The sequence below is a fragment of the Hippocampus zosterae genome, chromosome 7 (assembly GCF_025434085.1).
Source record: "Hippocampus zosterae strain Florida chromosome 7, ASM2543408v3, whole genome shotgun sequence".
NCBI classification, from domain to species: domain Eukaryota; kingdom Metazoa; phylum Chordata; class Actinopteri; order Syngnathiformes; family Syngnathidae; genus Hippocampus; species Hippocampus zosterae.
In genome coordinates this window covers 20,512,696-20,526,118 of record NC_067457.1, presented here as the reverse complement: position 1 = coordinate 20,526,118, position 13,423 = coordinate 20,512,696, and the positions used below count along the sequence as shown (strand labels likewise).

General features: G+C 44.1%; 1 protein-coding gene across 13 annotated transcripts in view; it reads right to left on the bottom strand.

The window, feature by feature from the left end:
* Window positions 1–923: 923 nt before the first annotated feature.
* Window positions 924–13,423, bottom strand: part of LOC127604434 (uncharacterized) — a 24,686-nt gene continuing 12,186 nt past the window's right edge. For 8 of the 13 annotated variants that reach the window (XR_007963312.1, XR_007963317.1, XR_007963313.1 and 5 more), the window contains 5 exons: window positions 12,912–13,028; window positions 8,139–8,368; window positions 1,846–1,951; window positions 1,665–1,753; window positions 924–1,081 (listed from right to left, as the gene is read on the bottom strand). Coding sequence is in view for 1 of the 13 variants with exons in the window: in XM_052071463.1 (XP_051927423.1) it covers window positions 1,890–1,951; window positions 8,139–8,368; window positions 12,904–13,028 (417 nt within the window). In the remaining 12 variants the exon portion in view is untranslated. Of the gene's footprint in view, window positions 1,082–1,664; window positions 1,754–1,845; window positions 1,952–2,037; window positions 2,151–2,256; window positions 3,901–8,138; window positions 8,369–12,903; window positions 13,029–13,423 lie in introns of those variants that run through there. The other 5 variants (XR_007963323.1, XR_007963321.1, XR_007963322.1 and 2 more) reach the window with 5 other exon arrangements.

Below are 13,423 nucleotides of genomic sequence, written 5' to 3'. Positions count from 1 at the left end.
AGCTTATTGGTCCTCTCTGTCTTTTTCCACTCTTTTCAGCCAACTCTTCATTTTTAAATATGCTCCAGGCTGTCGAAAAGCGCTTAAGATCGAGTAGTTACTTTTCAGTAGAAATGTCGGTGTTTCTCCGAGGTTGAGTGACTCTAACGCTTTCCATCCTCTCGATCCGTATAGAATGACATCGTCACACACTGTACACGGATTTTTACCGGCGACATCGAGCTTTTTCACGAAATCTGTTTTTTTTACGGATTCAGAACAATATAAAATAGGTCCATTTTGACTGGGGGAAAAAAGAGGAATTCCGCGAAAAAGGGGAAAAGTCTCATCCCTGCGAGCAGCAGCGCGTCATCCTGTCAGTTGGCCTGTTGCCTAAAAACACATCTGCGGGAATACATAAACAGCGGGCGGTTATCTTTGAAGAGCAACCCAACTTCTGCATCCTCCTCTGTGCCTTCTCTTCCTGAAAAGCATCAGAACTGTCTATCAGACGAGTTTTATGAAAGGCACTTTTTTTGTGGTGAGGGGGCAGACTGCTTGACCTTTTCTTGAAAGTAATTTCAATAGGTTAGGCTTTTTTTTATTATTTCGGGGAAAGTAGGGCACTTTGTGATCACATGTGCTTTTTTTTTTTTTTTTAATGATGGAAACATATCAAGTGAGCACTTAAGTCTACATGATGTACCGGTACTCAGTGAGGCGTTGCTCAGAACGGTGACCAAGCAAATCTTGGCAGGAGACCTGTACAAAATTGTCAAGTTAATTTGTCACAGCAATATGATATTGCAATTGAAAAATAGTACAGCACACCACCGGGGAAAAAATGTCACAAAAGGTTAAGGTCTTAAAGGTGGAGTAAAACAAACAAGCAAAAACAAAAATACAAATGATGGATAAGTTTGCACCACAAAACCAGACCACACTTTCATTGAAAATAAAACCTTTTTTAATTTAAATAGTCTCGTTCACAGCTGAAATTAAATATTTACAGACCTTTTCTATGCATCTCACTTCACTGTATTGCACTTCACATCCAAGCAAAAGAGCTTTTGTTGCACCGCTGGGAGTTTTGCACCATTGTCTGAAAATGAAAAAGACAGTGGGGAGGGGGGAAAAAGGTTGTTATTGCATTTGTTATTATTTCAAATCAGTTGAGAAATGCATTTCCAAAGCAGGCTTTGCTTCAACCTATCTATGTGCCTATACTAAGCATTTATTTCGTAAACCAACTTCTTGAAAGCAAGCTATGGAAATGAATGTTGCGGATTCAATGTTTTTCGCTTGCCGCTAGAGGGCACCAGACTACAGTTTGTCTTTTCAGGATGAGTCATTACAAAAAAGCATTACTACATCAAGCATTTGTTATTGCGGCTTCACAACGGTGACCGTTTTGGTCATTGAGTTGCTCTTTTAACGTGTCTATTGTCACCAGACAATAAATCGAACGCATCAAGGTTAGACGGCTTCACATTTGTCGGAGGTTTACCTATAACCCCACTGTGAAGAGCCATAGCGGAGCCTCAAACAGCCTCACATCATTCTAGCAGACACTTTAGGAAAGAAAAGAGCACGTGCAGGCTCAGTCCTCCATGGAAGGTCTGCAGCAATCATTTCATTAGGATAAAAACAAACGCACAATACCGCATGTGTTGACAAATACCAACCTAACTCTTGTGCTTTTCGTCCAAATTCGTCACACATGTCGTACAGGTCACTTGCAAACATGGCAGGCGGTTACAGCACCTCGTCAACCCTGTAACATATAGCGCAATGTTAAATTTGATGTGCTACGCCCTGGCAAGGACTGGTCTTGTGACGACTTGCCATGTCTTGGTTCATACAAACCTTCAATTTTTTTCCCCAACAAGTTCGACACCAGTCCCCAAATGTCAGTCAGGAGGGGTGAGCTTGGTCGGCCATCGTTTCGCCTTTTCAGTCATGGAAAACAGTCCTAAAACAGAAGAACATGGACATGAAAAACAGATTAGCAACATTCAGGCAAAACAATGAACGGGTTAGAGCTTGTAGGAGGTTTACCTATAACCCCGATGTGTTGTTCCACAACAGGGCCTCAAACGGCCTCAAACATCTCTCTAGCAGACCCTTATAAAAAGAGCAGAGCCAACGCAGGCTGAGTCTCGATGCAAGGTCTGCAGCCATACATTGTTTTGTAAAATGCCAAACTGCCATTTCAATAACTTAAAAAAAATAACTGCACGATTCCCTGCCACATCCAAACAAGGACAACTATCTTACCAGTCAGCGTCGGTATTAGTCGTCTGCTGAAAAAATGTCAGTGTGAAACAACACACCAAAATACAAATCGAAAAACTGCAGCCATGTTTCATTTTGATTATGTCGGCAAGCATAGTACACGCCGGATGGGCACATATCAACTACATAAAACAATACAACTACGCTTCACATACCTTTAAAGTTAGTTTCTACTCCTGAAAGGAAACAACGTAAAAAATGTCATAATTTAAGAAGGATGACAGTGGATTCGTGAAGTATAGTTCACTACTCGCCATCGTACAACAAGGAAAGAACATAAAGATTAGCCGGATGTGACGTATATCTAAGTAACATTACCGTTCTGCCAGCAGGGGGCAGTCAAGCAATGCGGAGGGCTTACTCATGAGACACGGGAGGCCGTAAATGACCGGAGTGTTCTCGGTTTACGACGGACCTGCTATGCTGACGCAGTAAAAAGCCATTGGTACAACAAATATTTGTCCAGGAAAAACACTTCTACGTCATGAATGCAAAACAAACGAAAAACAATAAGGGGTCGGTAACTGAGCGTGCCTTCCAGCGCAACGTGACGGCTGCACTTATTTTTACTCAAACTGGAAAAGTCGTCCTGTACAGTGAGAAAAACAGGTGAACATGTTTGGTAAGCCTCGTTAACATGGGATCTGTGTGACCAAAGCTTGAACACAATGCGTTTTTTAAAAAACACATAATATTATTTAGGCTGTGGTAACCAATTCCTATGTAGGAGGGCTTTCATAACGCCATGGACAGCCGTTGCTGGTGGGAGTTGGCAGCTCTGGAGCGTCCTCCTCCCCGGTACTCGTGGTCCGTGACTCACACCGTTTTGGTGCACCACAATGAAGGCCATAGAGGAACAGCTTCAAGATCAATTACCGCATTGTTTTCCCGACAGTGACGATAACCACTTGCTCAGCTGACATTCGATGTATTTGGAAAAACACGGACAGCCCGCCCCTGTTTGCACAAAACCAGCCCCCAAACAAATATTTGATCGGAAGGTCATCAGACGCGCGCATGCTGTCGGTATTCTCGTCATGCGTATGTTCTATGAACACAATGCTATTCTTCATTCAACGGGTTATGCCACATATTTACTACAGGGTTCCAAAATGCAATAACTTCACCGCAGTGCGTCTAGCCAATATTTGACCAGTAACGTTTTAAGATAAGCGGCCCCCTGATTCTGATTTCAGGGATAATGAGCGCATAATCCTTTTCACCTGATCCCTGGCCACAAGAGCGAGATGGAAAATTCCTTCAACTTCATGTTGTGTGCGCTGGCGGCCCCAAAGTATCCCGCCAGCTTCACACAGTTTATCTATTCGGTATCAGCCTTGAGATTTGCTGGCTGTACTCAATGTCCACAACATTAGGTACACCCTGATTATATCCTGCTCTCCACTACAAGCAGCATCAGAATATGCATGACTGCCGTTGTAGTTTGCAGTGTACGTATAGAACAGCACTAAATCATACCGAAAGGTGCATTTGACTGACTGCCTCAGACTTGCTCTTTGCTAGCATTTGATTCCAAAGAGGAAAATTACTTTTTGTGTTTGCGGTCAATATCAATCAGGCCGTTACAAATTCAATCAACGCCCTGTCACCCGGGTAAAAGAAAATCTATCTCTGCACAAGCCAGAAATCGGATGTGGCTAATAAATGGAGTAACTTTACGGATGTCACGAGCAAATGCATCTTTCAGGCGTTCCCAATTTCCTGTGTCATCATCTTCTTTAAAATAACCTCAGACTAAGACATGGTCAGGAGTATGACTAAGCAAAATGTTTTACTTTGACTTTTACAATGCTTTGTTTGGATTTCCCAATCTAAAGTCCTGGAATTTTTTTTCTTACCAGTAAGGTTTTTTTTTGCGGGGGGGAGTACAAGTAGTTCAGGAAATGTTTTGTTCCTGAGCAAATAAAAATGGAACATGCCGTTATTAAGCAATAAAAGTGCTTTTATGATGAGCTATCAGACGTATATTGTACCCTGCTCAAACATCTTTCGCAAAAGTTCGCCACTTTAACGCGGATTGCTTTATGGTCACGTTTTACGGCTTTTTCCACTTTGCCCTGCATTTGCTAATTCGGGGGGGGGGGGGGGGTAAACCCCGGTATTGATTGCAGTTGTATTTTTCCCACCTTTGTGTGCAAGCAGAATTGAATACCGAATGTGGCTCTAGAACATTTGTGACTTTTGTCTCATTGAGGGTCACATGCAGGGCAGATGGAACATTACAAAGCGCGATATGTCGAAAGATCCCGAGGTCAGAGCGAGCGCTTATCTGCATATGACACAATAAAAACCAAATCAATTAGTCAGTTACATCATGTGCTCCCATACTGATTAGGCTGGGACATTTAATCCAGAAACGATACTCTCAATTTTCTATTTTAAGTGTCCCAGGAGTGAGACTGAACCAAGTTAGACATTAGACATTAAATATTCTACATCTACTCCAGACAGGTTTAAAACTGTATTATTATGGGCATGATGTATTTCAATTTCGGATCCTGTAACATATTAAAAATAAATAAATAAAAAAAGCTTTCGTCTTTCGATGACTGTGACCGCATAAGACAGGCAGTAATTGTGAGGTAGATATGAGGAGGCAGAGGTCCCACAATGCACAGCTTCACAGTGGGTCACGTCACATGGAGGAGGTCCGGGACAGAACATTCTGATGTGCAACCGGGGGGGGGTTACAATTGGTCGTCTGTTTCTCGGCCTACCTGTGGGTGTTGTTGGAACTTTTTGGCCGCGGTATAACCGCTCGATCTCCTGCTAGGAGCGAAGCCATTTGGGGCTTTCATACTGCCCATATCTACACAGGGGCCGGACTGGGAAAAATCAATTAATTGTTGCTAATGGTCACAGAGAGAATTTTCCGCTGATGGATTTTAATCCTTTTACAGTATACTCATTGTCGACTGTGGGGTGGGAGAGTTCATTCTTTTCACCGGGACCGCACGGTCATGCTCCCAAAGACGTTTTTAAACGTCTTTTCAGACTTGGTCTGGAATTGCCTGGTACTGAAGGAGTTTTAAAAATAAAATATTCAAAGAGGTTTACAAACAAAAGAATTTGGGAAATTTTCAATTGAAGGGGGCGGGTTGAAGAGTTGAAGACATTTAAAATCAAAGGAAGGAAGTCAAGAGTAGTTTACTACAGTGCACTCCGCTTAATAGAACACCATTGGGCCGAAGCGCTTCTGTTCTACTAAGCGGAGTTTCTATTAACCGGAGACACTTTATTAGGTACACCTTCAGACACGTCGACGACCAAGTTATGCACGCAGAAAAACCCCTGCTGACGAGTTAGAAGAGATATTTCGACTGTGGACGTCCATATCTTTAATCAAACAACAAAACAACAACTTTAATCAACTTCAGTCAAACATCTCAAATCACGAGAAAAAATTCGTTACTTTTGTCTGGAAACAGGAGTCCGTAATTTTGCGGTTGACTTCCCTCTCAATGCGCTGGATAAGAGGGAAGTCCTGGAAACCGCGGGCGTACCTGAGAATCCGGCAATGCATCGTATCGTCTGAGTATGTCCTTCTTATAGCCCTCGTCTCTTGAATGAAGTTGAAGCCATTGTGACGTGCGTGTGTCTATGTGTGGAGTGACGCGTGCTACCTGTTACTGTATACGGCTAGAACTACCGCGTTTTCTCGCGATAGTGGTACAGTATCGCGATAGCTACACTTCGAAAACCACTAGTTTACAATGTTCATTGCTTACGGCCTGTTCTACTAAGCGGAGATCTGTTCTACTAAGCGGAGTATCTTTATAGGAAATTGCATTAGGCAAATCCGTTCCAGAGCCTTTTGCTCTATTAAGCGGATTACTCTATTAACCGGTGTTCTATTAAGCGGAGTGCACTGTACAATTTGAATTAATTTCACCGCAATAACAGTTATTAAACTAGTTCCCTTATGTTGTGGGTCCAAGCGATTGCTCAGAGTTCTGCAACCAAACAAAACGCATTCTTACACATCACGACTGATTCATCTAATGATTGTCGTCACTCCAAAACTCTTTTTCAATCGTGAACTGCTTCAAATATTCAGCAGCATAATCGAATAAAATCCGAGCTGAGAGAAGAATACTGTACGTGAGCACAATACCAATGACTAAGCAGAAAACGTGGATTGGTGGAACATTGGTGGACTTGGTGATTTACAAGGCTAATTTTGAAGAGACGGCTAAAGCCGCACTAAGACGCCTTTAAGTCCGTTATCTGAAGCCAAAGTCACACAGAATTAGCTTCTCAGGTGAAGTGAGCTGAGAGACTGCTGAACACGCTTTCCAGTTTCGTTTTGCCAGGGGACAATAAGAAACAAGAGAAGTATTTATTTAACAACGCGCTTAGAGTTTTGGGTTGCGCCGGCGTGAAACCCGCGCCGCAAGGACACTCGCTATCTTACTATCGCGTGGGCAGTGACGCAAGAGGTCAAACGCAAGGTGTCATCTCGAAGTGAGGTTGTCTCCCTTGGGGGTCTTTTCCCAGCAGCGGACGAGTAAGAAAAGCAAATAACAGCAGATGTCTGAAGTTAGCGCCCGCTGAGATCTGCTATAATTAGACTTCAAACATGTTTGCAGGCGGCCATGTTTGTGGCGCAAGAGCTGCTCGGAGTAATTTGTGACCTCGGAATTCTGCCAGAGGCACATCGATTAGGCTCTATAGAAACATGACACACACTTGTTTTGTCCAAATTGCTCAAATGTTTGCCTCCAGTTGTGTGTCGCCCGATTTTAGAAGTCCAAAATGCATTCAAATTGAATTCAAATTTCAACAAACCCCCCAAATGCACGACGAAATAGCAAGAGTTCAAACACACATCACTAAAATCCACGACAAAAAAAAAAAAAACGGATTCTAGGCTTTGATTGGGAACAAGAACAGGTGCGCCTGCTGGAGGGGAACGCCCTTCACGCCAGCTCGAGTCGGAACCAAACAAACTGGACCTGGTGCTGTTCGGAGGCATACATTTCAGCTGCGTGGTTTTCGTTGTAGATTAATGTTTGATTAGTGCCTTCAGCCATGTCCTATTTCTTTCATTCTCTTTTTGAAAATCTTGAAACGACTCAAATATCCTCATTGGTTGTGTCATTCCCCACGGCGCTTTGAGCTATCCTTGACTCTGAAATGGTTTTTCACCAGAAACTTGTTTCAGATTTGTAAAAAAAAATTTTTTTTTTAATGCCGGGGGCTTTTTTTTCTCTCTCTCTCTACTGCTCCATATTTATCACTTCTGAGTATTCAGTGACATTTGAATCCTGCTGCAGAAGTGAAACCTTATAAATGACTTTCAACAGGATTTGGGTCAAATAAAACACGAGACCTGTTTTGTGCTCCTTCCTTTCGTTCCAACTCCTTTGCTCATTCATCCATTCATGATTAAGCAGCCGGTTAAATCCCTCCTGCACTCGTATCATCCCTCCCCTGCAACGCTTTATCTGCTGTTTAAGATCCAGGATGAAAGGGGACTGATTTGGGTTTTTTTTTTTTTTGGGGGGGGGAGAATTAATACAAAGAAATAATGCCAGTGACAATGCACAAATCCTTTCTGAAACCTGACAGCTGAAGCATCACTCCTGTTCCAACCACTGCTCCATCATGCTGCTAATAAGCGTTGTTCCAGCTTAACGGGCCCAAAAGGTCACTTTTGACTGAAGTTTCCAAAGAAGGTTACACAAGGACGGGGAGTAGCAGGCTTGGGGGGGGGGGGGCTCATCTCATTATATAACTGTCTTGCAGGATGTTAGCATAAGTCGTCTCATGTGACCTGCTCTGGAATGCATGTGGCTAAAGTTTTGCCACGAGTGTAAAATTCAAGTGTGCGGTGGACTCACGCAGAGCGCTGACACACGACGGCGCGTCGGCAGCTTGTTCAAATCCCGCGTCTCTGTCTCTGATTCTCCTCAGAATATCCACTCGGGTGATGACATCGGGCGAACGTGATGATGAAGGCACGTGCGGCTCCATGGTTTTGATATCAGGAAAGCTGTTGTTCTTTCGAATGGCCCGTGGAGTCACACGAGCTGTGGGCTGGATGTCCACTTCCTTCTCCTCTTGAATGTTGCTATTGTGAGGGTCATCGAGAAGAGCAAACAATGTGATTCAAAGACATACATACCGTAGCTGAGATAGTCGGCAAACGGGCTTTTAAGTGTCTGCGAGCAGCATAGCGAGAAGGCCACAGCCAGTGAAAAAGCCCTTTGAAAATTGGTTCATCGAACAAACGTGGCTTTTGAAAATTTTGAAAAGAACATGCGTTGGCAAACATTGAAGCGCATTTCAGATCAATACCGTTTGAACATAAATACGTCTGGGTTTTTTTTTTCAATCTCTCGGTGTTGAAGTGTTTTGGTTTTTTTTTTCAGATCTCACACTGTGCCCCTCCTGATTTACATTCTAAATTCGATTTCCATCGACAGCTTAAACCATGCCTGTTATAAATCTTTTTAGTTTAGAAAAGGGATGATTCATTCCGCTGCGACGCGCGAGTTTAAGTCAGGATTCCAACTTGCCGAGCATATATTAAAGAGGATTAGGGCTCTGTTGTTGAGCGGGCATACTTTAGTGCAAATTATAAGTCAGCTATAGATATATGGGAGCATTTTTAAGGTATCAACATATATATAAAAAAAAGTCTCAAACTTTATTAACTTATTTAGTACCAGCCAATTCTGGACCAAGTCTGAAAAGACGTTTAAAAACGTCTTTGGGAGTGAATGGGTTAAAAAAATGTAATAAAAAAAATTACATTCCCGAGCTACAACAATAGTAAGGCGTCAACGCGGTGCCACCCTGACAGGTTCGTTAATTGAGCCGGTGAAAGAGCAAATATTTACGATATGGACGTGCATGTATCTGCAAATTGCGGTTCCAAGAAGCAAACAAACTCGCTCATGCAGGCGCATTTGCGTTTGAAAACATGTACACATGCACCGCAGTGAGCCAATCGCCATCAGCGTCGATGAAGCAAGGGGAAGAGAAAATCTGGTCTCCGCGGTAAAGACGCAGTGGAAAATTCCTCCCTCACTGGTCAAACAAATCACATGGGTGTTCACGAGACGCACCCGGACAAACTTGGCATTGTTTGGAAATAGTGGTACCTTTTTTTTCTCAGGAATCCCTGAGCTGCCAGGAAACACAAGGGCTTATGAAAACCCTTGTCAGCACAACAATAGCTGCGCTATTCATCAAAGTCGGAATTTTGCCACGCTTTTACCGACCTACTAAACTGTGTGTCAGCTCTTGACGCACCAGCAGGGTTTAACTGGAGGTGATATTACAAGAGGAAACGTGCATACGCCAAGTCTCAAAACATCGAGTATGACCTCGCGCTGCCAGGCCGCAACAACCAAAGAGTTCAGTATTTTTTGTTAGCCGGCTCGTACGTAACCTGAACTTTGCACGAGCTCATTTATGAGTGATATGTCATAAAGACTCCTTTCGACCGTGAGTTTTCACTATTGACCTACAAAAGGACAAAAGTATGACGCTCTGCATTTACGATTCAACTTATATGAACAAAAGCCCAACAAGAGAAATGGATGACACGTGGAATTTGAAAGGTCATCACAGCCTTTAAAAAAAAACGGGACTTGTATTTTATAACTCGATTTACTTGACTCAAGACATCAGCTGTAGTGCACTGACACCCACACAAGCCGTCGGCTTTTAAATGACCCTCTCTTGACCTCACAATGGAATCTCCACGACTTTCCGGCATTTATTTCTATCGATATATGACTGCGATCCGTGAAACAGGGCACAAGCACTTAGCTAAAATGTCCTAATGGAAATCATGCCGGAGCACTTGACCCGTTATATTGCATCAAAGTAATTCAATTGCTGTACTTTTCTGAAATTGTTACATAAGAAGCAGTACAGCCGACAGGGCAAAGTGGGGAGAATTTTGTGAGTGGACAGGGACAGCGTCATCTACAGTGGACAGTTTATCATGTGATCAGCTTCCAGAGTGCATGAAAGGGTTCATGCCAAAGGCGCGTTAATTCCATCTTGCATTTCAGCATTACGGAACCAGCAAAAAAAAACGAGTATCAGGAATTCCAGAAATGATTGCGGACGAGTAAGCAGGCTTCGACTCTGCTAAAACTGTTCGAATCCATTGTCTGTCCTCAGCGTTCCACTTTGCGGCTCCTCCCTTTGTTCTTTTTTTTTTGCTTGCCTTTCCCTGAATTCAGTGTGGGCTGGGCGGCTCCCCAATGACTTCACCTGTCTCAGCTCCACACCCGTCAGTCTTCACTTCAGCCACACTCTCCCCTGCAGCATAAACGCCAGTTGAAGATCCGCTGAAGTCACGCCCAGCCCTCCACTACACTTTGCTTTGGTTCCACCGGACCACCCTCCAGATTTAGTCTCATGTTAAATTCAACAATGCAATCCCATCTTGACGTCCATTTAAATATTTCTAAATTCAGTTCACAAGATAGTCTCGGTCCAAAAGCAGAACCAACTCGAATTCCCCCCAAAACAAAATGACGCTACTCTATCTGTTCGATCTTGATGTTCCACTCGTCATCAAGGGAGGATTTCGGAAGGGGCGGCAAAATGTTATTCTATCGACGGGTGAATCATATTTGGTGCTTGTCAGCCAGACTGAGACTCAGTGGTGCCAAATCACTTCCCAAGAGCTCCTTGCTGCGTGTTTCTGCTCAAACCGAAGCAAAGGAATGGAACACATTCCGAGAGAATTGACGTCTAATTACATTTAATGACGTGGCTCTTGTCTAAATTGTGCAAGTGTTCTTCATGAATTTAAGGTCGGTGAGTGCGCACACACACACAAGGTATGCGAAAACATTCCATAGATTGCATAGGCTTGCAAGCATGTACGGTATGCAAGCCCTCGCAGCACGTGCTGTAGAAATCATGACACTCAAGTCAGGTCTGGGGACGAATGATATCATTTTCCAAGTGGAATTGATCAAAAGCAACAGCCTCAGTTGAACGTTGTTGCGGGCAACCCATTCACGTCCCGATGACAACCCTGCGCTGTACTTTCAGTCATGCTCCAGTAACATCAACCCCAATAATGACCAGCGATTTCTGCGAGAGAATAGTTCACTTCTTATGCAACCCCACTTTCTTCCTGCGGCGTATACATTCAAAAAAAAAAAAAAACAAAAAAAAAAGAATGAGCTGAGTGTAAGCCAAAGAGCCTCGAACATAAAACAAGAATCTCGCTCGCGGTTGTGAGGAGTTCAAACAATTCAGGGAGGGCAGCACCTCAGGCGAGCTGTCGAGAGTACATTGAGTCAAGAATGGACGCGGCCATGCATCGACACAATTCAAAGAAAATGCTAGGCTTTCGTTTGTCACAAGGTCTTTGGATTCTGCGTACAGACATTCACAAGAGATCGAACAATCAGACCGTATGACGTCAAAAAGTGGGGTGGTGGGGGGGATGCACCAAGTTTTGATGTTTCGCAAACGCACTCGGGCGGTTTGCACTGTTGTGGGTGTGAACACCAGCTGACTTCCCTCTCATCCCCTTCAAAATTGCTGCGCGAGAGGCGTCCTTGACATGGCCGCAGCAGAAACGGATTTGAAATGTGAAATAAATGCGGGGGATGAGCTGTTGTATAGATGAGCTGTTGTATAACTTTTCAGGTACAAACTGTTATTGACGACGCCGTGATCACTGGTGATGCAATGTATCTGAGTTATCAATGTTTTTTTTTTATAACCAGTGCAACACACATTGGCTCAGGGGCGGGAGTGGTGGTGGTGGGGGGTGGGGGGGTTCTGTGAATTGTATGGGTATGAGCGGGCTATTTTAGTGCAATACATTTTCCATCCTGCTCTGTCCTTGGGGGTAGATTGGCCGGATGCCCTACAAGAGTCCACCCGAAGTGTGCGTCCTCATTAGAATCAGAAAGGAAGTGACCTCATTTGTACAACTGATCTCAACTTTCTTTTCTCCGCTCCCTCAGTACATGCAACGTTACCCATCAGCATCTACGCAACTAATGTGATAACTCCAAAGGGAAACAACACAACACGCATTTGTCGGATTTACACTCTTCGAGTCCAATTCAATTCAATGAGGTGCGAATGAGCAGCTTTCTCTTTATGTGCCTTTTGAAAGACTGGCAGCCACTTCAGGGTGTTAAAATCAGCTGTGAAAGGCCTTGAAAAGGATTTGACTTCTGGATCGGATACACAACTAAAGCATTGCAACATTTGGAACAAAAACACCGATGGCCGACAGCAGATCGTCCTAAAATAGATGAAAGTGAACTTTGTGTCGTCTCAAATCCTTTGCGCCCGGCGATATTTTCCCAGCTCTCGTCATAGCCTCGTTGTCACTCCCTTCATTCTCATTCAACATGTTCAGATTTGACTTTCTTCATGACCAAGCTCTATTCTATGAGTTTTCGTATGACACCATGACGCAAAGACAGCGGTGAAAATTTCCACGGGAACAAGGCCCTCTCTCGCTTTGCCAAACGCGCACCTGACGGATCCGCCTATATGCAGCATGACTGGCTGCTAATCAGGTTAAAGATAGCTGCTGGCAAGATCGGGATGTTCACTTGGTGACCTACTGTACAGACGGCATGAACTCAATCCCTCACCTCCGACCGACTCACCTGCTCGCTCTCGTGCGCGCAGACGCAGTCTTTGTTCTCCTTAACACCCAGTGGCCTTGGATAGATTACTCGGTTGGGGAGCAGAGGAGATGCTTGAACATATGCGAGGTGGAAACTCTGTTGAATTGGGGAAAATAGGCATGGTTAGAAGAAGAGAGCCTGTTGTTGTTTTTTTTGTGAACATTCATTCATTCATTCATTCATCTTCCGTACCGCTTGATCCTCACTAGGGTCGCAGGGGGTGCTGGAGCCCATCCCAGCCGTCTCCGGGCAGTAGGTGGGGGACACCCTGAATCGGTTGCCAGCCAATCGCAGGGCACACAGAAACAAACAACCATTCGCACTCACACTCACACCTAGGGACAATTTAGAGTGTTCAATCAGCCTGCCACGCATGTTTTTGGAATGTGGGAGGAAACCGGAGCACCCGGAGAAAACCCACGCAGGCCCGGGGAGAACATGCAAACTCCACACAGGGAGGCCGGAGCTGGAATCGAACCCGGTACCTCTGC